General features: G+C 38.6%; 2 protein-coding genes and 1 non-coding gene across 11 annotated transcripts in view; all 3 read right to left on the reverse strand.

Moving 5' to 3' along the window:
- dctd (dCMP deaminase) overlaps positions 1 to 8,440 on the reverse strand; it is a 30,495-nt gene extending 22,055 nt beyond the window's left edge. Inside the window, exons 1-2 of the mRNA XM_030059299.1 lie at positions 8,271 to 8,440; positions 4,967 to 5,066 (exon numbers count right to left, since the gene is read on the reverse strand). Coding sequence (XP_029915159.1) covers positions 4,967 to 5,066; positions 8,271 to 8,314 — 144 coding nt within the window. The 5' untranslated portion in view covers positions 8,315 to 8,440. The remainder of the gene's footprint in view (positions 1 to 4,966; positions 5,067 to 8,270) is intronic.
- A 5,916-nt stretch (positions 8,441 to 14,356) lies between these two features.
- wdr17 (WD repeat domain 17) overlaps positions 14,357 to 25,961 on the reverse strand; it is a 42,935-nt gene continuing 31,330 nt past the window's right edge. For 3 of the 9 annotated variants that reach the window (XM_030054506.1, XM_030054521.1, XM_030054516.1), the window contains exons 20-32: positions 25,792 to 25,856; positions 25,435 to 25,567; positions 25,036 to 25,124; positions 24,189 to 24,288; positions 23,322 to 23,461; positions 21,950 to 22,061; positions 20,612 to 20,753; positions 20,033 to 20,135; positions 18,522 to 18,623; positions 17,907 to 18,002; positions 15,621 to 15,715; positions 15,271 to 15,368; positions 14,357 to 15,185 (exon numbers count right to left, since the gene is read on the reverse strand). In XM_030054506.1, coding sequence (XP_029910366.1) covers positions 15,066 to 15,185; positions 15,271 to 15,368; positions 15,621 to 15,715; positions 17,907 to 18,002; positions 18,522 to 18,623; positions 20,033 to 20,135; positions 20,612 to 20,753; positions 21,950 to 22,061; positions 23,322 to 23,461; positions 24,189 to 24,288; positions 25,036 to 25,124; positions 25,435 to 25,567; positions 25,792 to 25,856 — 1,395 coding nt within the window. In that variant the 3' untranslated portion in view covers positions 14,357 to 15,065. Of the gene's footprint in view, positions 15,186 to 15,270; positions 15,369 to 15,620; positions 15,716 to 17,906; positions 18,003 to 18,521; positions 18,624 to 20,032; positions 20,136 to 20,611; positions 20,754 to 21,949; positions 22,062 to 23,321; positions 23,462 to 24,188; positions 24,289 to 25,035; positions 25,125 to 25,434; positions 25,568 to 25,791; positions 25,857 to 25,961 lie in introns of those variants that run through there. The other 6 variants (XM_030054562.1, XM_030054553.1, XM_030054546.1 and 3 more) reach the window with 6 other exon arrangements.
- On the reverse strand, positions 17,121 to 17,284 carry LOC115369064 (U1 spliceosomal RNA). The gene has a single exon (XR_003929105.1). It is a non-coding gene; the product is annotated as a U1 spliceosomal RNA (small nuclear RNA).

The following is a 25,961-nucleotide window of genomic DNA, read 5'->3' on the forward strand; positions in this document are numbered from 1 at the left end:
AAAAAGATTAAATATATAAGGGTAACTTTCCCGGTGAATTCCCAGTGTAAAGGGCTATTGCCTTCAATCACCAAGCAAAGACCATTCAACCAAAAGACTGCAAATTAGTTAGTTAGATGTCTTATATGCATTCCGTTTACCCTTTTGTTTTGTGGCAATGTTGTAAATATCACCCCTGTCAAATAAACATTAAAAAAAAAAAAAAAAAAAAAAAAAAAAAAACCTCTGACAGAGAGCACAGTAATGAGTTTTAAAGGGATCCCCAGGGATAAAATGTATGGCACTATGGCTGTGATTGTCTTCTGCATACAACCACTCATGTGATATTTAATGTATCAAGCAACAAGGTGCATCACAGTACAGTATTCCTCCTGAACAGTCACAGTACGGAGGTTACGGCTCAATGCAAGCAGTCATACAAAGACTGCATAGTAGGGATGTACCCGAACCCGAATACGACATTCGGAAGTACACAAATAATTCTTTGATCCCGAATAGTTTTTCTGTCCGAAGTTTCTCCTCATTATTCGGGAGCTTTTTTCTAAAGAAAAAAAAAACTAACCCTAACCCTAACGTTTGGATGTGTTTTGAGCATGATTTTGAGCCAATTACAAGAGATTAAAACAAAACGTAACAAAAAACATGTTGGTGCGTGTTTTCAGTCAATCACATCCATCTGAGACACTGCCACACTCAGGCTCAGTCCCTTACATCATCACAGAGCAGCAGCAGCACAGAACACGAGCAGGCAGCACTGCAGCAACACAAAAAGCATTTTCTCATAGACAATAACGGGAAAAGAAGCGGCTATAAAATGGTGGATACATTTTTTGAGTGTCACAACCCCCGCGAAACGACTGCCGCCTGATGCCGGCCGAGGCACCGGTCAGCATCAGGCGGGCCGGCCGCTGCACCGGTCGGTACCGCGCCCACCCAGTCAGGTCTGCTGGATCTGACAGGTGAGCGGCGCACACATACTGCCATATATACCTTTAATAATAAATTAACTTTTGTTCATACGCGGCTGCAGCAGCACAACGGACAATGACACAGACAACATGGTTGATTAGTGACTGCGCAATGCGGCCATTCGCCGGTAATCGCGGCATCAGGCGAGCCTACCTACTGGTTTACATATGCAAGTACAATACATGTGTATTTGCTTAGACCCTCAATATTAGACGAGGGTGTTTTTTCAGGACATTTTCAATGGAAAAAATATCGTCTTATATTCAGATGAATACGGTAATTGAACATTCAGATCACTAGATACTGTAAGACTGTGGCGATATTAGGCCCTATCAGTAGGCTAGATTATATCAGATGTATGTTTAAAATAATAGGCTAATATAGGCTATCTTAGGAGAACCGATATAACTGCAATGCATTTACTTTCAATCAGCCTAATTGTGTGTGTGTGTGTGTGTGTGTGTGTGTGCGCACTGAGTAACCCTTGGCCTATATTAATTCTGAATAGTGAAAAAAGAACCGGCCATCAGGTGAAAATAAGATAAAAATATTTTCCAGAGTGTTAAGTAGCCTATAATGAAATGTGAAATGTATTTGTTAAAATATTAGTTGAGCTGAAAATATGTACCATTGTAGCCACCAGAAAAAGAATGGAGGCAACTGCTACTGGTAGGGGTGCTCCACCTGAGGACCTCACCCCTGCAGAGGAGCTGGCACTCAGCTGCAACCGGGGGCGCCCACTTATAGAGGGAATAGAGGGGGCTTCGGGCAGAATATGTTTTTAGATCTATTTATGTATGTATGAATGTGTGCTGCTGCAGCAATGTAATGTAATTTCCTGTGAAGGATCAATAAAATACTCATCATCATCATCATCAATAGAGGCGGATCACTGCAAATTGCGGGTGGGAAATAAAATAAGACGTCTTTTTTTTTATTTAACATCATGTTCTTTTTAATTCTTATGTTCAACACTTGTTGCCTTTGATGGATGACTTGTGCTATATGAATAAAATCTGTTTCTGGAAGCAGCAGGGTGCAGTCAAAGTTACCTAGTGTTGCTTTAACTCATTCATGCTACCGTGTTACTGGAAATTCGCGTGAGTTGGTCATTAGTTAGTTAGACTTAATGACTGTCCAGCTTTTTGCTTTATGTCGTCCTCCAGCAGCACACTGGGATGTCGCCGCCTCAGCTGCTCCTTCATCGCTGTGGTGCTGCTGTGGTACGCCGTCTCCGTTTTGCAAAGGCTGCAGCTGACCAAGTCATTTGGCGTCTCCTCAAAATATCTCCACACTTGACATCTTTGACCATCTTTTTTCGTGGTGCCACTGCTGCCTTCTTTTCCGCCTGAATTTTTTTCCACTTCTGTTCATGAATGTCAACGTCTGCTGTACGCTGTTTGCGTAAATTGCGTGATCGATGTAATCGACAACTTGGCAGTATGTTGTACGTGTCAATATATTTACGTCACCGATGTAATCAATTAAGTCGATAAATCGGGACAGCCCCAAATTCATCTACTACATGATTCGACACTTTCTGATGACAAAATGTGCCAAAATGATAATGATAATGTAAAACAGAAAGCACAGAAGGAGGGAAAAATGATACAGTATTGCACAGGGCTGGCTATTGTTTAAAAGAAGGATGAAATCGCCTTTCAGGCTATTAGGATGACTTTTGATTCAGAAAGTCATTGCAACCGATGTGAATAACTAAATTGCTGACAAGGAGATAGCGCTTAGCATTTTCTCAACAATGTCTAGGAAGGAGGAATAGGCTGAAAGAAGTCTCTTCTTAGTGGATGCCTTGGGCTGACATACCACACTAGCAATAACTGAGAGCATTGTGAACCATCTGGTAACAGCATCAGTGGTGGAAGAGTATGAAGGGGATAGGGAAGTAAAGTATAATCCCTGTTGACCAATTTATCAAAGTTATCAGTAAATATAATAAAAAGCAAAGAGGTACTCTTCCCACATGCAGGCCTGTTGACAACTATCTACGGCTCTACTTGGTATGGAATGGGACTGGCTCCCAGCCTGAGCCAGGCAGTCTAGGCAGCGATAAGGCACAGAGGTGTGGAATCAAGCTCTGGTGTTGCAGCAACTGGTGCAGGGATGAATGACACAACAGTGTTCATAACCTATTCGGTCTCCTTAATCTGATGCAGTGTGAACTCCTTCTCCACCTCTGATATTGTCTGTTTGAGGTGCACACAGCTCTTACAGTGCAACACAGAAGTGAGTGGGGACATAGTAATCTGGGAGGATGGTGAGGTGGGTGAGCGAGTGTGTCATAGCCAGTATTGGAATCTAAAGCAATTTATTGTGTATTTTAGCTTAGGTGGTGGCAGCCAGAGAGAGCAACAGTGTTGGCATTTCTTCGTTATTCCATAGCAATAGAGGAAAGGCAGGGGAGAGTGAGGGGATGACATGCAGCAAAGGTCTTGGTCTGGAAATCACACGCAGGACACAGCAGTAAGAAGTTAGCCTTGATATATGGCACACACTCTCCAAGCTGAGCCACCAGGGCACCCCACCATCCTCCATTGTTAATAGGTAGAAAATGCCAGGAGGTGCCCACTCAAATAGGAGGAGGGTTTGGGATCTTATAATCAGTTGAAAACCCAAATTTGGGAGAAAATTCCCTGATTTTTCCATGACTTAAGTATTGAGATTCCACAACCTTGATAAATGTGGCAGGCCATTTTTTTTTTTGCTTATCAAAATTTTAATCGCAAAAGGTCTTAATAAAGTTTATTATTATTCTGTATTACTAGTGCCATGCATCAGCAGTCCAACCTGACGTGATGCTGTTGCCCATAGCAGCCAGTTACCACTACACTGTTTGGTCAGGGTGAAACATTTCTGAGCCCACTGTCTTCACTCATTTAATTGTTGCAAATTTATTAACACAACACTGAATAATTACTTGTGTGTTTCATGTTTATCATTCTTTTAATTTATAATATATAATATATAATTTATAATATAATTTATAATAAGGTCAGAGTCAACATTTTATTTTGCTGTTAATATTCTTTATATTAGTTTTGACACCTTGTAACACTGGTGTAGAAATGAATGCTACAAAGTAATCATTGATACATTTCTGAGATATCATGCAAAGGCTTAGGTCCATGTGATGAATTAATTATATGGACAGTATAATGACCTGCACAGCCATGTATACTGGCCACATATAATGACAGTTGTTGTGACTGCTGGAGAACTCAACACAATTGGCGATGCAGCACTTTTTTTTTTTTTTTTATCCTGCTTGTTTAACCAACAGGTGTACAGACTGGTGGAGCAGGCAGAGAACTGATATTTACGGCAAATACAAATGATAACGCAAGCCTGTTCCACAGTTTCCGAGTTTTGACAGCACGGCTTTATAATAATCTGATGAAAAAACATGGAAAAGAAAGCATGTACGCATATTTCAGTCTTTGTGTGTACACAGTTTTTGCCATCTGGCAGCTGTGTGCTGGAAACATTCAGGTCTGGTGGCAGCAATGCCACAGGGCAACACAGCAACGATGACACATCATTATCGTAGCAGCAGCACTCATAAACACACAGTGTACACAGCAGAGTTTGCTTCTCCGCTCTGATAACATTAGTGTGTGGGTGACCGATAGGCCTGTCGCGACATACGATAAGTCAGTTAATTGCACGGTAAATTTAAATGAAGTCAGTAACTTTTCTGATGGTGATTAATTGCCACATTTATGCGTGTTTGTTTTCCTCGTCTCTCTACACCAAAGAGACCAAACGATAAGAGCGTTCACTGTCGTGCGTCATCTGTCAGCGAGGTGAAAAAACAACAAGGGTCTTGATTTTCCCGAAATTGATTTATCACCTTTTAATACTTTTCAAGACCCCGCGGATACCCTGCAAACAGACACAATTCCATGACTATCCAAAGATCCATGACTCACAGAAAAACAGTTGCTGTGTGCAGCGTGTGTGTGTTTAACTTCATGGATACCTGCGAGCTTGGGTCCTTGCTTCTCTGAGCTGACAGGAAGGCCACAGCCATAAAATACTCCGGCCATTCCAGGTAGTCCTCCCTCTTTGTAATTACACTGCTACAGAAAAAACAAGGAAAAGAGAGACAGACAGAGGGCTAAATGAAATGACAGTCCACCCAATATTTTGCCTAAAAGCTACAGTGCTAACTTTTAGACCAAAGACTGATAAGGACAACATTTACTAATCTGATGTTTCTGAGCGAATTCAGGGTTATTTGTTTTAACCTGAATATACAGAAGATGAAACCAGGCAACATGAAGAGGAACACCGACACAGAGAAAAAAAATAACAGGAGATGATTTTATTTTGGTCCCTGGAAGATAAATTGAAATGCCTACCACCACAATTTCATAATCACCCCCACCCCCTTCATGGTCACCGTCATCATGTAACCAGCACTTTGGTTTGCCAAGACACAGACATACGTGGTCTTAAACATGTCTTTACTAGGGTTGGGCATCAATATTAGGTACCTAATGCCTGAATACTACAAACTGTTGGACAAATGAAGGGTGGTTTTGGTTGTTTCAATATGTCAGTTACAACAAGGCACCTCCATATGTGATTGGCCTGAATCATGGGTGAAAATGAAACCCAGGGTGATCCGAGACACAAGTTTTTTGGCTGAGTTTAAAAAACACACCGCTGAGAAGAGTCAGAGCAGACACACAGGGAGAGACAGCAAGACAGAGTATGTGTGCAGAGAGCCAAGAAGTGTGTGTGTGTGTGTGTGTGTGTGTGTGTGAGTGAGTGAGTGAGAGAGAGAGAGAGTGAGAGAGTGAGAGAGAGAGAAGCAAGGTGAGAAATAATTGGAATAAAAACACATATGGTGGAGAATTAACCAGAATTAAAATGGTAAAATTTAAGATACTAGGAATAGGCTAATGTATACTTTACTACAAATAATTTCAAAAGACAAAAATAAGTATACAAGTATACTACAGTGTAGTCCAAATATATGATAAAAGTTTGATCATACACACATTGATTAGATATTTCTATTATATTTACATTACAGTTAAGTAGTGTTGGAGTACTCAGATTACTGTAACTACATTACATTTCCCAGTAAATAGGCACTGAAAGAGATTACATTAGAATTTCTCTGTAATCACATTACAGTTACTGTTCTAATAACATTCTCATTACTTGTGCTATTTAAGCATGAGATGAGAGCAGTGATTTTCAAAGTGGGGTCAGGAGACCCCCAGGGGTCCTTTAGGGTCTTCCATCCGAACGCAGCTTGTGAGACCTGCATTCAGATGCCTTTTACAACCATTTAAAACACAAGATATCTGACCCAACATCAGTGATAGGACATTTGAATATATAATTTTAATAATTATAAATATGGTTTTGTCATTTTTCAACAGTGTTTTCCTAATTTTATGTTTTTTTTTTTTTTTTACAAAATTTCTTGTATTTGTTATGCTAATTGTCTTTTTTCTTCATTTTTTTTAATTAGCCTATGTTCTAATAATTTTTTGCTGCAATAGAAAAATATGTACTTATATGTATGTATGTATATGTACTTATATGTAATTTTTTATATCAGAGACTTGGGCAAAATCACTTCAAGTGGGGGTTCAGGGCCGGATGAGAGCCAATCTGAGGGTCCAGAACATGAAAAGTTTGAAAAGACCTGGACCAGTGAAGCAGGTTAGATCAATTTAGATTGTCAGGGAGACTATTCAGAAACCAGGAAAATATATTGGCCCCTGCTGATCATATTGGTTTTAGAATATAGGGATTCTCACTGGGGAGAACATGTCTACCGATGTGTTGGCCTAGTCTTCATATATCTGATTTATTATTGATTATTAATTTATTTTTATTAATTATTTGTTTATATATATATATATCTTATTTATTGTGATTACAATTACTTTTAAGAGAGAAATTAGTAATGTAATTTCTATTTATAGAGAATGAGCATCTTGCCTTGATTACTTGTTTGACCACCCCCCACACCGAAGATCAACTGTGTTCAACTTCAATTTATAGATTTTGCCACGGGGAGGCGCCACACCATCAGTGTTAAACCAAAACACACAAGCAGACTCCAGTTTCAAACGAGGGGGCACGCCACGTTGTTTACTAATGTTAAGGATGAGGAAGATAAAAGCCCTCTGGTTCAAGACAAGACAAAGAACCCATAGAACTAAAACAACACTTTTTGTATGCCTGCCATGAATCAAATGTTTGGATGTCAGATGTTCACAAAAACATAAACAATGGAGCAAAGCGTTCATATAATTCAGGTTATGATGGGGTACAAGAGTTGTCCTGATCTCCTGAGCCTTGTTCTAAGCCTTGTTCTTGACCCACCCACCCACCAAGCCTCTCATTAGCTGTCAGTCACACATGTCTCAGTGGGCATTCATCACGCACCGGGAGCTAACATTCCGAGGAAAAAAAAAAAAAAAAAAAAGAAAACACTCGAAAATCTACAATAAAAAGTCGGATATTCTCCGAGATTAGAGTGGTAAATTTATGAGGGAAAAATTCTGAGATTATAGTCACAAATGTATGAGGAAAAAACTCGGAAAATATATCTTTACTTTTTTTTTTTTTTTTTTTTTAGCAAAGGAACCAAGAACCAATGTTAGGATTCAGCAAAGTGAAGCGTCATGATTCCTTGACCAAAAAGGGAGGGGGAAAAAAAAACATTCCCGAGTTTTTTCTTCTCATAAATTTGTCACTGTATAATCCCGGAAATTTCGACTTTTTCCGATAAATTTGTGACTTTTTTCGTAAATTTACCTCCGTAATCTCGAAGAATATCCGAGTTTTTTTCTCAGAGTGTCTTAATACGTCGTCGTATGTTTTGTCTGAGTGAACGTTGTTCAGGTGGTGCGTTAGTCCTGCTATCACAGCACCGTGGTGGCTGGTAACCTCGGTCGCTGTAATGATAGTTGTCATTCTTCTCAAACGAGTATTTCTTGATGAATGTGCCGATTCACTGAGTGGTTCTTGTAACTTCGGGCACCTCTGGAGCTGTATTTTATGGCACATTCATTTTGTCGATTAACAATTTAACTGTAAAACGCCGGACTTTCTCACGCAGTTTGGTTCAGTTTCTGTATACAGGGAAAGCGCACGTGCCGAGGCTCTTTTAGTCTGTATTAAACAACCTACAAGTTTTTCAGAACAGCATCATTGAGGCAGTTTTTACAGAGCGTTGCCGTAGGGTTTGTGCAGCAACACACGCCGCTCAGAAGAGAGAAAAAAAGAGCGACATAAAAGTTCAAACAAGTTACCCGTTCTGAAGAACTGGCGTCTGGTTGTTGTTTTCTTGTTCCATCGTCCAGAGTAAGGCTGAATCACGGACTTTTTCGAAGCTGTGGGATACAAGACAGCTCTGTCAGCAGCAGAAAACGTGTCAACACTCAACCAGGAAGAAATCTCCCGCGCTGCAAGTTGTCACAGCTTCCGGATTGACCTTATTTGGACTGGTGGCAGTAACGCGAGATTACACATACCTGCTCAGGCATTACGCAGTCAATAATCAACATGGTTTGCTATTTTCTCTTAAATCTCTTCATATTTTGTCATAAATTGTCAACACCGTCACTTCAGTATAAAAAATATTAGATTAGATTATGGAATAAATGTATACTTTTTAAGAAGAGGTCTGATGCAGGTAGCAACAGGGGGAAAACAAGCTGGCTAATGTGAACAACTCATGCTTATGTGAAAGAGCAGGTTTTTGTCACCACCGTCAGACGTCACCACCGTCAGGTTTTCTGTGTGACGGTGATGACTGAAGTCTGAAAAATGCTTATAACAGTGCTCAGGATTGTTATTTTTGGTACCAAATAGTTAAATCAAGTTGTTAAGCAAGAAGCCATTGACTTGAGTGGTATAAATTTTGGAAATGTATGTTTTAATGAGGCCACTGTCACCACCGTCAGATTAGTGTCACCACCGTCAGAGGCAGTTATATTGGTTTTAAATGAATATGCTTACAATATGTTTCTTTGGTGCTGTTGAGTTATTAAAGTAATAGTCTCTTTTAATACAAAAATATGTTTTTCAAATTAAAAAAAAAACATTACAGTGACAGTGTTGACAAAAACAAAGTAGCCTAATAACTGGAAAAATGCCTATTTTATGAAAAAAATGCAAAATGAGGAGGTTGCACCGGTACATTGCTGAACAGCCAAGACCTTGGCCTATAATGATATACCTTCAGATTTTGTAATTTAACTCACTTTTTTTTTTTTTTTTTCAAAATTAAAACCTGTTTTATCCAAATTCCCAAGAATCAGTGTTTTTATTTTATTCTTTGACTTTGGTATCATACTATTCACCAGAAAAGTACCATTTTGTATTCTCTCTTTTACAAACACCTCAGATTGTTTCAAAGATAGGCCTACTTGTTGTCAACTTGTTTCCATTTTTATGATCCCAATTTCAGATGGAGACTTTTTTAATGCAACTACTTCTCTCTGTTTTAAGGGGCTTTCACATAGCATGTGCTCGGCGCAGACCTCAGCCACCGCAGCCATTCATTGTGTATATGATCGCGGGGTGCGAGGGCGCACCAGTCTGCGCCGAGAGGGGCCGCCCCTGCACAGGGTGCTGCGCCCAAGTTGAAAATTTTCAACTTGGATGCAGCGCCCTGTGACGTCAACTCGGCGTGCCCAATAGGAGAGAATATTGGAATTGGGAAAAAATAGGTGATGGAGGAAAGCATCACTGTGGCTGTTCTCTGTGTGCAGAGCTGTGGGACACCAGACTACAGTCCTACCGGGATCTCCCACAATTTGGGAATACCGGATGTGTTTAAAAACTGGCAGAGATATATGATGTTTTTCCTTTCCACAATATGTGAATTTTTTTCTGCAATTAAACACCAATACTGTTGTAAACTGAAACAAAGGATTTTCTAAATGGACAGGAGGTGTACGTATTTAGAAATCTATATGATTGACATCATGGGATATGGACTACTCTCGCAAAGACAATGCAGTATAGTCATACATTTATTATAAAATCTCATGTGAAGTCACACACACAACAGGTAACAGGTGAAATCAGATGACATGAGAAAATACAGCCTTCATTCATGTAACAATTTATTAAGCATTAGTTCAGCTAATTCATAAATGAAATGTATTTGCCTATTTACAGTGGAAGAGTTGAAGAAAAAGTGGAAAAACCTCAGGGACAGATATGAAGGAAAGGAAGGGAGTCAGAAGAACTACTGCTAGGGCTGTCCTTTGACTTAATGACAGGTACATGATGCATCCGAAGCTGCTGTATTGTCCGCCAGAGAAAAAGTGCGCCAGAATGGGAAACTACTCAATAGCGTCTGTTTCGGTCGCATAGCAACCAGCGCCACATACGTGCACAATGCGCATGCCTGCGCCCTACTCTGCGCCCGTCTGCGCCATACCCACCGCAGAGCGCCGCCCAAACCACTCGCTGTGTGAAAGGCCCTTTAAGCTTCTCTCCACATGAAAACAGCTTTTGTGGCTACTGGATATGTATCTTTTGGAAATTTTTGAAAATGCTGTTTTCCTTTTGGTGTGTTAATGGTGAAAACAAAGCAATTTGATAACACTGATGTCAGCAGTGTGACTTTTCTTCTTTGTGCATGCAGTTATTCTGAACAACTTGTATTCATTTTTATTCATTTGGAGCTCCTCTTCTGTCCATATAAACTACTCAGCCTCATTTTTATCCTTCAACTTTGTTTTCTGTACAGTTTTGTTGTTAATATGCGTTGACCATATTTGTACTCGCATATTTAGCTAGCTCTGGGATCAACAAACTGCTGTGGTCACTCCTCAGCCTCTTTGCACATACTCATGTCACCAAGACAACAAGATATTTTCAAAAAATGTGGAGTTTGTGTGGACTTGTGTGGACTAGATGTGGGTATGGCCTTAAAGCCAACTTTACCAAGCAACATGTTCACCCTTGTGGTGAGTGCTCAAAACTTTATACATATTTCCCTATATTTCACCCAAAGCTTCACGAAAAAAGATTCAGCTCACAACAATCACTTTTATTGTTTCTGTCACAGGCCCTTTTATTTGTGCAAGAGAAGACAGTGTAATGTCACCTACCTCTACCTTGATTCTGATGCCAGTATCTGCTCCTTTTTAGCCAGGATCCCTCTAAGAGCAATGTGTTGCTCTCCTTTTGAGGAAATGTAGACTTGTATTTCACTCAAGACTTTAGGCGAAGGGATTGTAGTAACCCATTTAAGTGTTCTCTGTCTGTAGTGTTCTCTGTCTTAAGTGTTGCTGTCACATCTTTTGACCACTAGATGGCAATAAGTAGCACTTCTCATGTGTAATTTGGAAACAGGTGAAGAGATAGGGGCATGGCTTTTAATAACTTTATTAGCTCCAGGGCCATTTTTCATTTCCAGGCAATCCCTGGATATACAGTAATAATGATTTTTGGAGAAGGAAAAAAGCCCTTGACCAGTTTCCCAAGTAATTTTTTATACAAACCACAGGCTTGCATCAATGACACCAAATGAAATGCAAAACTTAGAATTTATTAAATCAAATTAAGTGTGGCAGTAACAAATAGGAGACTAGCATAACTAATAGAGTAACTAGTGAAGAAAATATATGAAATTTATAGACACAACAAAATCTATTAATGTGACAGCTCCCAAGATCTCTCCTGTGAGTGTGCATTTTGTTCTTTTCTCTTCTTTTCTTTCTCTGTCTCTATTTCAGTTTTTAAATTCAGTGAGCTTTATTGGCATGACATACAAATGCACATGTTGCCATGCCATAGATTCAGGCAAAATGAAATAAAGTAGCATCTGTATACTGTGCCAATACTGGGTTTGATTTCTTTGCACCAATAGTGAAACTACTCTTGCAGTGTTGTTGGGACCTGGACGTAACCAATCAGTCGATCGGATTGTCAGCAGTTACATCGAGAATGGCATTTCTCAAAATCTATTTTGTGGATCACCATGAAATTTGGTGGCAACTTTCATGCTGCCCATAGATGACGAAAACTGGAAATGTGGTGACCTCACAACCCTCCTCCTATACCACTGGTGGGCCCAGCAGGCCATCTAAGCTCCAGATAACATGCTTGTTTGAATTTGTTTGAAATTCCTCAGTGGTGGTTGTATGGTTCAGTTTAGTTGGTGTTTATCATCAGGTATTCAAATGTCTCCTGCAGTATGCCAGTGCTGTGCTATGGAAGGCCTTGGCTTGACTCTCCCAAGCTCTGCTCAGCAGGGGATTTCAAAGTGGTGTAAGGGATCCTCAGGGGTCCTCCAGGGGTCTTCCAGGGGGTCCGCAGCAAAATGAGCAATCGTTTAATTTCACTGTACTTTAAGTGTTTGTGAAAGGATGCCTTTCACAAACATTTTGTACACAAGAAATCTAACAGTAATAATATTTTTTATGTTATTATTATTATCTCATATTTAAACACAAGAACTATGATGTTGATCCAGCATTACTAATCTGAGGCTTTTTTTTTTTTTTTTTTTTGCTTTTGTGGGGGCTTGGCATTTTTTTGTGCTAATTTCTAATCATGTTTTTTAGAGAAATCAAGTGAATTTATTCATTGGCTTGATTCACTATGTATGAGTGATTATTTCTGACATTATGTACAATAACAATGAAACAATGCAAACATAAACAATTTCATAATTGACTCCAACCAAAATATCCTTTCATATCAGGGTCTTCAGGATGAAGGAATTTCAAGTCAACTAGGGGGTCCAGAGCATGAAAAAGTTTGAAAATCCTTGTTGTACAAGTCTTCCAACTTCTTTTACATTTACTTCAGACAGTCATAAAGACACAGACACAAAGACACACACAAGCAAACACATGGTACCCTCCAGGAGATGAGAAAAATGGAGAAAAAAAATTATCCTCTTTAACATTTTAATGACATACAGCTTCCCTGGCTCTCACATCCTAAGAAAGCAAACTGTCTTAGTCATACAAAATGGAGTGCATCAGTATGGAGTCATCATCACGGTCAAATGTAAGGCAAATTTAATATCTGTAAAGATGTTTTTACAAGAATTTACATTCAAGAGCGTGAATTTAATGTAAACTGACAACAGCAGATATGATGTAAAATACTAAAGGGGTTCTATCAAAACTCTGACATTGTACTGTTTCTCACACTGTGTACTGCAGTACCTCTGAAGCACCAAAACTCTATGACATAAGAACAGAGCTGTAGAAAAAAAAAAAAAAAAAAAAAAACACTGAGAAGCATTTGAACCTTCTGGTAGCTTAGTGGGCTATGGCTGATGTTTTTTTACTTTTAAGATCGACTCTGCCTTGTATCTTTGTGTCAACACTTGACCCTATGTCCTGAAACAGAAAGGTGAAAGGACTTGTCACAACACACTGGCATGTCAGGTCTGCTCCCTCGCCCTGCATCAAACAGGGGTGCAGTCACTTTCACTGCAGCCATTACTGACTTTGGACCTGCTTTAAAATTCAAATATTGAAAATTTTATGACATGACATGGTTGTCATATTCAAGAATGAGTGCTCTGTCTATAGGACTTTCAATTCTCTCCCTATTTACATGCTGAATTTGGTGAATTGACAAGGAATTGTCCCTTCTGAATACACAACTGTGATCTATTTTCAAATGACATTATAAAGCCAGAGTGAAATTTCACGATAGGCATGAACGGCTTACTTTTAAGTTTACATTGTTACACCATTCCCCTACAGTCACACACACACTCTCACAGCCCCCCATCTTAAAATCCTTCCTCACTGCTAATTCAAAGCAGTGTTATTTTTGTGTTTCCTGTCGATTTTGCCAATCTTCTATTCACATCTATTTAAACCTGCACTATGTAGTTTTAACTGACCACTAGGCGGTATCAAGAGTGTGGATGTACAGTATTTAAATGTGTTTTGCAAAACCACCAAGGAATAGCGAGGCTAATAGCTAAGATAAACCAACCATGACATACTTTGTTATCTTTCTTATAATGTTCTCGTTTTGACCTTGAATGTGTCACCACCAGCCTTGGTTGTTGTGCTCACTTGGTTCATGGATTTACACCATTTTGAATTTCCAGAGCTGGGAGCGGGGACAGTGTTTCTTTATAGGGATAGTGCACCCATTGTGAAAAATGTGATATTAAATGTGATATTAATTAACTGTAATTTGCCTGTTATAGCTGGCAAGTAATGTTGTGGCTAGCTTCTTCTTTTCCTGCACGCTACTCTATCACATATGTTTTATGTATTTGTCAGCCTTTTTTTTTTTTTTTTTTTTTTTTAATTGATTAAGGCAGTTATTTTTCAGAATGTTAGCTGCTGGGGGTGGGGGGGGGTGGGGGGGGGGGGTCGGGGGTCCACCTGAATGGCAGGAGGCTAACAGTTAGCATGTGGAGCATCCAGCCAGTATCCAGCACTCAGTAACAATGAGAGGAAGAGAGCACCACTACTGTCCTACAGAACAGCTGAAATAATAGTATATCACATTTTGCAAAAAGGGTGTGTCCTTTTAAAGAGTAAGGAAGGACTGAGAGGAGCTTCAGGTCTGTGTAAATTTTGGCATCAAAAATGGCTGACAACAGCAACATGGCTGGTTTGCAAAGGTTGGTTTTGGTTTATATTATTACATCTCCACAAAGCACACATTAATCATGGGATTGTTAATAGGTTCTGAAATAACAGTGCAGCCTTAAGATTCCTTGTCATGTTCTCACTTTTGAGATAATACTATATCAGTAATCATAGTACATACTAAACAGTTGGCATGGAACGCTGGGGCCAGCAGTCCACTGGGGGCTCATGATTGATATTGGTGTCTGTGTTCTTATTGGCTAAGATTACCACTTGGACATTCTACCAAAAGCTTGTGTATCCTTCCTTTTCACTGAATTGCATGATGTTGTTTATTTGATAATGTAGCCACTTTTGTCAGATAAATAAAACATACTTGGCCAGTGATGTGAACCACAGCCCATTTCCCCATTTTCTCCCATGTCTTCACTCTTTGGCTTTTGCTCCTCCTCTCCATCTTCTGTTTGACTCATTCTTGTGTGTCCACCCTGTGGAGAGGCCTCGTGTGTGTTAGAAGGGGTTGATGCGGAGTCCCGTTCCCAGTGGGGAGAATGGGTTGACTTTTGCCCACATTAGAGCATCATTGAGGGAGATGGCTGATTTACCATCCTCCAGCAAAAACACTGGACCCTGCACATAAAAAACATGACAAAACTTGAAAAAGGTGCTAAGACATCTTTTTACACACAAGCTGGTAAATCATAGAGACACATACTTGTATTCTATGCCCAGTGAAACAGGAGAGTTGGACATCTGAGTGGCTGGGTAGATTGGAGCCTGTCACATAGTCCATACCATACAGGACTAATGCTGCTAGGGGAAGAAGGAAAGAAAGAAAGTTTTTTTTAAATTATTCAACTACCTTTTCACTCTTTTCACATGTGTTGTGTAGGGACATGGCCACAAGGTGTCACGGACAATTCAGGACCTTTTGGGGATGAACCCTGTTATTTCTCACTGACAGCACGTTTCATATATATTCACTATTATAGGAGCGATTGAATATTTTTCAAACTAGTCATTCATGGACAAAGTTTAAAAGATGGAATATAATATAATTTTTACCAGAGTCTGTTGGCTGGATTCGCTTTTCTAGTGCACTGAACTCTTCTCTGAGACCCTCTGATGCAGAACTGTTGGGGACATCATATATACACCTGACATATCAAACACAGAGACAGCACTGATTTTCATTATATTTCACACTACACTTAGGGCTAATCCTTCCTTCAAGTGCAATGTTCAGCACAAGGGGTCACTAAGAGAAGCAAGATACAGGACAAGTGCCATTCTGTATCTTCTTTTCTTTAATTATTTTATATTTTATTGTTATTAACAAGCTGATTAATCTGAGATCAAATAATGATATGTAGAGGGATTCACCTGATGTTTTTATTTGTTTATTAATTTATTTTTTTACATGCATGCCATTATTACCCACCTCATTGTAGTCCTGTTTTTTTCTTTTTTCTTTTTGTGATATCCTCAAAAAGTCAAGGTTAATGGTGCCTTTAAGTGCTTGACTGTATTTACTGTATTTACAAGCACCACCTTGCTTCTCTTTTTTTCAGGTCACTATGGTTACCAGTATTACCCAATATATGCAGGAGTTACAATATCGTAAAGGTTCTGATATTGCACTTGAAGGCAGGATGAGATCTGCACTGATGTAAGGTTAGAATCAAGGGTAGACCAATAACAGTAGAATATTTTTGTAAAACAACAATGTGTTCAAAGCAAAGCGTTCAAGTTAAGTACAAATTATGAACAAACCGAATGAGAGAGAAAAAAGCTGAATAACATTTTGCATTCCAGTAATAACTGGTATACTGGTATGTTAAGGGCAAAACCACAACCACTTCAAATCTCACAAAATGGAAAAAGCCAATAGCTCTTTCCCGTCGTGATATGCTATATGGACAAAAGTATTGGGCCACACTCTTAATCATGAATTCAGGTGTTTCTTTCAGTCCCATTGCCACAGGTGTATAAAATCAAGCACCTAGCCATGCAGTCTGCTTTTATAAACATTTCTGAAACAATGTGTTTTTCTAAAGAGCTCACTGAAATATATTCCATGATCACGTAAGTGGATTTAGAATGGGATGTCAGAAAAGCTCCTGGAGATGGAGTGTGAAGGTGGTCCATTACTTTGGCCCATATAGTGTATTTGGGGTTTGTGTGGTTTTGTATTCCATAGGGACTCTGTGGACATCACCCAAGACATACCTGTGACTATTTTGTGTAATGACTGTATTTAAGCACTTGACCTTTGTATCATCAAATTTCTTGAAAAATCATTAATTGTATACCTCTATTTGACCAAAAGGTCTAGCTCTTAAATCAGTTCCATTAAGGATTTTTGGAACAAAGTTGCTAACTAGTGAACCAGCATGCGTTTGCACCAGTGGAACCGTTATGCCATCAACAGTGGGCATCGCACAACATAAATAAATATGTTGTAGATCAGTACCTAGTAAGAAGAAGGATAGATACATAGATAGATAGATAGACAGATATACTTTATTGATCCCAACCAGGGAAATTCTCAAAAAAAAAAAAAATAAGGGGAGCGCGCGGATGCAGTCCCCCACTACCATAAATTATGCAGTCGAGATTCCCACATTTGGGGAATTGGCAGGGGTCAGCACAGCCGGAGTGCAATGACTGAGCCTCGCCCTGGGTGAACCACCTTTTTGATCATGGTATCTCCCCTGCCAGGTAAGTATGAGGAGAAGAACCACATTTTCGGGTTCTGAACCAATTTATTTTTGGTCAAACAGACTGAACAGTTCAAAATTAGCCAGTTCCTTGTTGGTCTTTGTTGGTGGAAAAGGTCTAATTAGCTGAAAATATCAGTGTAGTTGTGATACTGTGTGTGCAGGAATTCTCAACATTTTTAGACCTGGTTTTGAAGGGCACTGATTCCCTGCACCGCAGAGAAGACAGTGAGTAGTATAGGCTATGTGTTGCTCATTTATTTCATACCGAAACACTTATCTGTTATTTAAATATGGGAGCTATCTTTTCTTCAGTGGGTAGACAATATGTCTTTTAACATATTGCACCTGAGTGCTTGATTGGATCAGGGAAAATAACTATCTGTATAATCTGAATATATGATTAACAAATAATAAATAAATATATTATTCTATCTTAATTCAAACCCATTGATCATTCCATTTCCAAAACATGCTGACTAGCATACCTACTGACATATTAACATACCTAAAAAAGTGATTATGCTGTAACAAATTTGTGGTGATGTAATTTTGTTAGCTAAGCATGGTTCAAAGCGCCTCTCATGACAGTGTGTGCATGAATGTGTCCGTGAGTGTGTGTGTAACATACTTGTTCATGTGTGTGCAGGCCCGCCAGGCATCCAGTTCCATGGACAGCTGCTCAATCTTCAGAGGAACACACACCTCCCTGCGCTTCAACAACTGACTGAGAAACACCGTCACAGAGACAGAAAAACACAAAGTGGCTATATGAACATCAAAAATCCAATCTTAATCTGATTCATGTAATAAAAAATAACAAGAACCTAAGTAAGCATCAAGTGTATTTTATATTGTTCTGTCCCTCAATTTAAAAACCTTATCTCAAATCTTTTTCCCAATTTGTGCTCTTGTCCAAGTGACACCCATAACATATTTGGTCACTGTACAATTCCAAAAAAGAAGAACAGGATGAACGATGGATAAAATCCTGGAGGCTGGTGACTTGGCCGATAACGTGCATTACATGCAGAGAGTGCCACAGTCTGTAACACTGACTTTCTCATTCAGTTACATTTTGAAAATTCTGCAGTCTGCACTGAAAAAAATAGATCACTGTTCTCTTATGTGATATTCTTTGAGTCGTGTTTGTAACTTAATATTTTAGTTGGAACTATGATTTGAGAGTTGTACATATGAATACACATGAACGGGGAGGCAAAAAACAGAAGTTGTGTTTGTATACCTGGTGTATTCATAGAGTGCAGGTACAATGCTGGAGTACTGTCTTCGGATGGCCAGTAGTGCTCCAATATAGCCACACAGGATCAGCAGCTCACTGCGGGCTCTGAATACACATGAACAGAAACACCCACATATTCACTGGCCCACAGCCAAATGCAATCCATTATTTTAAATGTCCTTCAGCGACAGTACCTAAAGGAACAGTTAAATATCCACAATAAGTTTGCCTATGTCCTCCAGCAGGAAATAGTGTAGTTCCTAACAAAACTCCTCCTCCTCGAGGGCTGTGGTTTATGGTGGGTATCCATATCATTGTTTTTGCAAAGAGATGTTGCTATTGATTTTTCTCATGTCAATTTTGACAGTTTGAGCTCCACAAAAGAAAACCCATCCAGCCCCATTTTTTTGCACACTATCAGGCCACTGATGTGATACCTGCTGTGGATGCTATCCATTCTAGCACAGCTAGCACTGTTAGAGTTGACAGTCAGCAGGTGAGACTGGACATTTCCCTATATAGCTCCTTTTCTATACATCACCCAAGATAATTGTAAGCTAACAATTAAAAACTGGAAAAAAAAGAATTTCTGTCACGTTGCACTTATGGCCACACCCAGTCAGTGATATAACTGCGGGTACTTAGCCTTTGGCAGCTATTAAAAGGACCTGCTGCAACATCACTGAGATAGATAGATAGATATTTTATTCATCCCGAAGGAAATTCACAGATAATTCACTGAATTGAATGAATTCACTGATTGGGTGTGGCCAGAAGTGCAACATGCCTGCAAGGTTCAACCTCCAGAGCAAGGCTGGGGAACCACGTGCCAAGAGTCAGCAGATTTTCATGCCAACCAAAAACTCCACCAGGGGATTTCACGGGTGGAGTTTTTGGTTGGCATGAAAATCTGCTGAGTTCAATCAACTTAAGAGTTAAAAGGCCAGAATCAGCGGAGCGTAGCTAAAAGGATTCACCATGACAGACTGCAGGAGACTCTGCTCTAGAGTCTCCTCCAGTCTGTCAGATTCTGACACTGTTTTTTTGTTTTGTTTTGTTTTGTTTTGTTTTTTGCCTTTTTATATGGTGTTTATGAATGCTTTTTTTTATTTTTAATTATTTTTTAAATGTTGTTTCTGTGTTTCAGCTGGTTTATCTTTTTATTAATTGTTTGTTTGATTATTTATTTCATTTTATTTTTATTTATTTTATTTTATTTGTTCAAGTGCCCCGCAACTGTTGGTTTTGAAAGTGCAACAGAAATAAATCAATTATCAGGGTGCTTGGAGACAGGGAAGATTGTGGAAAACTGGAATCCTGGACAAATCACACACAAACTATCTGGATACCCAAATTGTTGTTAGGGTAAGTATGACATTATCTTTTTTGGTATTTTGGATGAACTGTTAGTTTAACACCACACTTAATATGACAACCATTAACCACAGAAACAGCCTTAATAATACAAACAACAACAACAACAATGTTGATAATAACAATAACATTGCTTTTACTCAGTCAACTTAGCCATGATGAGGTGATCAGTTCTGATGTAACTCAGCAGGTCTAGGATTGGCTGGACATGATCCACCGTCCAATCAGCTCCTCTCAGCTGGTCTAGTTAGGTGGGATAACAGAGAAAGTTCCCGATTGATCAGAGTGCTGTATACAATTATGACATGGTAATGTGAACTTAAATATTTCAACGGATATAAAGCAGGATGATTTGACCAATCAAAATAGCAAAATTAAGATTATTTTAGCAGGAATAGTTTGAATGTTTGTATAGTTGCCTGAAGCTGACTATCACAAACATTTACACCAGGGACAAATCTGTCAACACAGAAGAACTGAGCGGTGCAGCTGCTAAATGGATTTCCATGGACTGTCGGTTTTGTTGAAGACGAGCTGAAATACATTATACATTATACACACACATTATACAGATTGTGTCGGGGAATCCATCATATAAACGCCACTGAAGAGCAACAGTTGCACCCAAAAATACGCTATACAACAGCGAAAGGGTAAGCACTCTCACACACACACACACACACACACACACACACACAACCAGACTGAGTTTCCAGTACCTTTGACATGATCTATGCCTATGTGCAGGGCATTCTCTGGTTCAGAGCTCAGTAGGTGGAATTTAACAGCAGAAAACAAATCTCCTTCAGACATGGCTGCCTCTCCCAAGGACTTACATTCATCTAACGGAGGCAGACCACACTGGAAGACAAAATGACAAACACCAAAAAACATGGTCATTTCAAATAACTCAAACATTCCACTTTTCTGAAAAAACTCAGTTGATATTGAACAGTCCCAGTGAAATAAATAATTACTCAGATGTATGAAAGCATATTTGCATTGAAATGCTGCTCTTTTAAGTATGTATGTTATAAGCAGGCCTATTTATATTTTAAATGTATTGAAAGTATATTCATTTTATGCTTTTATTAAATACTCAAAAGAGTGTTTTGACTTCACATTTTAATAAATACACTACTGTGAAATCTATGGAGTAATATTTAAAGTAGCTTTTTAGAAGATTGCTGTCAGCTACTTTTCTAGTATTTTCACTAAGTGCCTTAAACATTATCAGCATAATTACATAGTTAAAGCATACTTATGCTAAGTTCATTTTATTATGCTGTAAAAACAACAGACTCAAATATTCTCTTTGAAAAAGTATATTTTACTAATGTAGTGTAAATATTATTTACATCTTCTATCACTTGTATATACATTATATATAAAATGATGTATTGAAAGTATTTTTTAAGAACATATACTAGACTTTTTGTATTTCACATTATATACTGCAATTACACTGCCAGATACATGATACAAATACATGAATGTTTAAGTGGTCTATTATATTATTATTCACTATAAGTATTCAATTACACTTAAAATGTATTGACAATTCACAATCAGTCTGTGGAAATACACCACTAGTTCAATGTAAATGGATTTGTAAGCTGTGAGCATTACATTTTACATATACTCCAAGTGTAATTAAATTACATTTTAAATGTATTTTAATTATACTTTAAATGAAAGAAAAGCATATGTAACCATAATACATTTGTATTGTATGTAAAATATACTTAAAATAGTATAACTTTTATACAATGTGGGTGTATTAAATGGCAAACTGTTCTTTTGGACCCTAGGCCCTATTTAAAAATTATCTGGCATCATTCTCAGATACAGAGAGCATCATTTCACCGCTGGCTTCAGTATTGACCCTGATATCTATATGCTGCAGAGTCCCACCCAGCTATACTCGCACTCAATGGGGCAACGATAAATGGCTTTAAAAAACTAACACTACTTAATAGGCTGGTTGCTAGAACACTTTAGTGTGTTGTAGCATACTAACATACGAAGCATATGAACTTTGTTAACTGCTGACTCACCCTTCCATGCAGCTGGTTGATTTCAGCAGTACTTCCAGGGTAAAATGCACAAAGCTTGGCCAATAGGAGCTCATTGTCAGGAATCATGTGAAGCAAGTCAGCTGACAGCTCCCTGGATGTTTTAAACACAGGACAAATGTAAACATATCTGCTATCAATAGCTGACTTACCCAGACAAAGTGATTCCAGCTCGCTGGTTTCATTAAGGGGGTTATCAGATTGTTCTGTTAACCAAGGATTTCATGTCCAGCTATGAGTGCATTCACATAAAGAGGCAGGATTTGTAACAAATAGACAAGCACACACAACATGGATAGAACGAGAGAAAAGGATGGGATGAAAGTATCAATACCTGTTGGTAAAAAGAGAAGGATCATTGATTAAACACATCTGCATGTAAGGAAAAGAAAATAATATATGCCTACAACTGGAATATAAAGAGAAGACATATGTAGTAATAGTAATAAAATAATCAAAGAAAGTGATAGTGAATTATTGTGGGATTATATAAACATATGCAGCTGACAATTTCAACACATTAAGTAGACTGAAAGAGAACAGTAGATAAAATGGATCACTGACATTTGTGGTGTTGTTTTCCCTTCCCTCCCATGGGAAACACTTCAAGTGCTATATATCAAACCGGCCTCTGAATGATAAAATTAATATCACATGTCTGCTGCCTCAACAGAAACCGAAACAGGTTGTGATGTTGAACTGAACAGTTACTTAATATTCACACCTAGCCTTCAGCAGCAGCTGTTAGTTTGCACGCTAATGTAATACAAGGATAGCATTAACTTGTCCAATTATCTAGCTTCAATGTGTCCATAATAACAGATAGGCTTTGTTTCACTATTAGCTTTTACAGCTGCATGGTTGGACTGATGATTTGATTAGATTAGACTGTTATTACATTACATAGAAAAAATAACCTCAAACACAAATCAGTAATATATAATGTTACTTTAAACAACAAAGAAACAGATCATTGTGGCTGAATGTTACATTAGTTAACTATTGCCAGCGGTTATTGTTGATGTTTTTCTGCAGTGACTTCCACGTTTTAATGCTTTTGTATTGGACTCAGCTACAGATGTGGCTGCAGAACTGATTTACACATAACTATGGTTTTGGTTAAGACTTTCCTTAAATTTGAGTGATGCAACCCACACACATCGGATGAGGAAATGCACATGTATGGAACACCAGGACGCTCAACTATAGTATGAATAAAATGTTTTTATTATTGTGCTATTTTTGCTTATTCTCTGTATTGTCCCTGTAAGAATAAAACAGTGAATAACATAAAATAAAATAACATAACATAACATAAATAGGCATAATGTTTTCCGATTGGATTTGGACTCACCAGGTAGGTGTCCTCATGTACTTCCTGGCCAAGAGCTCAAGGCAGTAAGCTGTGCTCTGATTGGCTGGCTCTCCTAGAGCAATGCCTACACATGCAGCCAGCTCCAACTCATTACCACGGATCAGGCTAGACATGGCTAACTAACAGCACAACATACACACACACACACACACACACACACACACACACACACACACAGGATTTAGAGCTAATTTCAGTGCTATCTCAAAACTTTATAATCAGTATGAAAATACAAGTTCAGCAAGCAATAGAAGACTGTAATCCTTTGAATCCTCTAAGAAAATAATGTATTCTGATTAAAAAGTGTAATAAAATAAAAAATAAATAGGTTTACTTTTAAATTGAAATCGACATAATCAGAACACTTTGATATGAAAAACAAACAAAACAAACAAACAAAAAACAAAAAGTGGGACATATGAAGTTACTATTTTTGTCTCTGTATCTTATGGGTCCTTAAATGTTTGAAACCCACTTTTACAGATTAAGGCTATTTTTTTTTTTTTAACAAATGCCTTAAAGCTTGTGTATCGTCTGCTGGCACTGTCACCACTAAGGGGCTTCACTGTGTGTGTTCTAAAAATTTCAGTAAGTCAGTTAGTGACATACCAGTTCTTAGGCTTTCGCACCTAGTGGGGGCCAGCAAAACTGAAATCAGCTGATGTTTTCAGACAGAGGATGGCTATGTAAAGCTCCTTTGGATTCTTCTTGAATAGCCTTTGCTAAATTGAAAGCAACTGTGCGTTCACTTCCTCATGAGTCTTTCTCATTAATCAGAAAGGCGGTTCATTCATGTTCACACACACAGACACACACACACACACACAGACAAGCACAAGTATGTACCTCGATGTTGTCTACAGCTAGGTGGCAGCATGCTGCAAGGACAGAGCAGCCATCTTGGAAGTACCACTCAGCCAGTTCCTTACACACCCTGTGGAGGAGACTGGACAGAAACAGAGCTATTCAGCCTGAGACTGTTAACACAGCATCTGTTTCAACTCAGAGTTACACTGATATACAGGGCCGATATTGAACTCTTGTTGAAAACTGCACATCAGACAGTATTGTCAACCTCTGATATGATGGAGTTTCCTCCCTGACCTAAGCCAGTAAAAGCTTTTATAGTTAACATTATTACTATTCTATCATGTGTGTTATCAGAAAAAATTATCCCAGTATATCTGTAATATCAGGTAGCTGCTAAACACCTAAAATTAGACTTGCAGTGGACAGTTTGACAGATTGACAAAAATTTGTGGGGCTTTTTCATGCACAAATGAGATACAGTGATTAAGTGCTACAAAGCTCTGCAATGCAGGTTTGCCCAGGTAAAACCAAAGAAAAGAAGCACCACAGCAAACTGTGTGTGGTCACATGAAGATGTGTTTTGAGGTGCTGTAATGTATGTAGGCAACATTATGGAAGGAGGGAAGGTAAATTCATTCAAATGATCCACAAAACTATCTATACCCCTGTAAAATGCTGTCCGAACAGGGCTTAGGACATGGTTTACGGTCCCACACATTAGGTTGAACAAAATGTGCAACTCCTGTTTCACAATGGTAGGAGAAGACAAGTGGTAGAAGGGGCTTTATTAGTCGCTTGTACAATTGTATATCTGTTGTCGATTTGTTGTTACAGTTAATGTGTCAATATTAATGTTGTTTGTGTTTGTGTGTTTGTTGCTTACCCCTGGTATTGTTGTCTGTTATCCACATCATTGGTTGTGTGATTGGCAGTGGAGCTCTGAGGTGCATGGATGTTTCCTTCACAGGCTCCCTGGTAATAAGAAACTACAGCATCTTAATCATCTTCAAGAAAAAAAAAAAACATTGACCTCATGTACTCATCAATGCGATCACTAGTATTTCATAACAACAGTCATCATCATCATCATCATCATCATCATCATCATCATCGTCAGTATTTCCTCTTAAAGATGCCCATCTATCCATTTATCACCCATGCATCCATCTATATGGTATCAATCCTTCCATTTCCTCCTTCAAGCAATAATGCAGAAAAAACACTAATAACTGAGCATTTCATGACTCTGTCAGTGTATCAGTTTTTGCCTCCTTCTCTGTACCTGTGCTACCAGCAGGGCCTCTTTCAGTTGTCCTCTGCCAGTGAAGAAATTCACTAGCTTTTTTATGTCTCCTGTGGCAATGCAGTAGGGTATGGCATCGTCATTATCCTCAACCATCAGTTGGTCAGCTCTCCTGGGGAATCGGGACAAAGAGAACTTCAGAAAGAACTTTATTTATATAGCACACTTAGGTTAGTAGGTTTAGTTAGCAGGTTGACTTTCTTGGAACATAAACAATAAATTGTGTTGTGAAGCTGTTTTTGTCATACTGTAAGCTCTCTGTTTAAAGGCACCACTTTTATTTTATATTGTGGCATTATCAGAAAAAGCTGAAGATGAGAAAAAATGAGAATGTACCTCTGCATGAGTTTCTTCCAATACTTCATGGAAACTCCAGGGGCTACTGAGAGTGCTTTGTCCCACTGAAAGAGAGATGACAATTCTGATTCTCATTACTATCTATTTACATCAATGTCAGTATCCATATTATAATAGGATCTTTCACCACACTTTGAATTGTCCAATGT

The sequence above is a fragment of the Myripristis murdjan genome, chromosome 1, assembly GCF_902150065.1.
Source record: "Myripristis murdjan chromosome 1, fMyrMur1.1, whole genome shotgun sequence".
Classification (NCBI taxonomy): domain Eukaryota; kingdom Metazoa; phylum Chordata; class Actinopteri; order Holocentriformes; family Holocentridae; genus Myripristis; species Myripristis murdjan.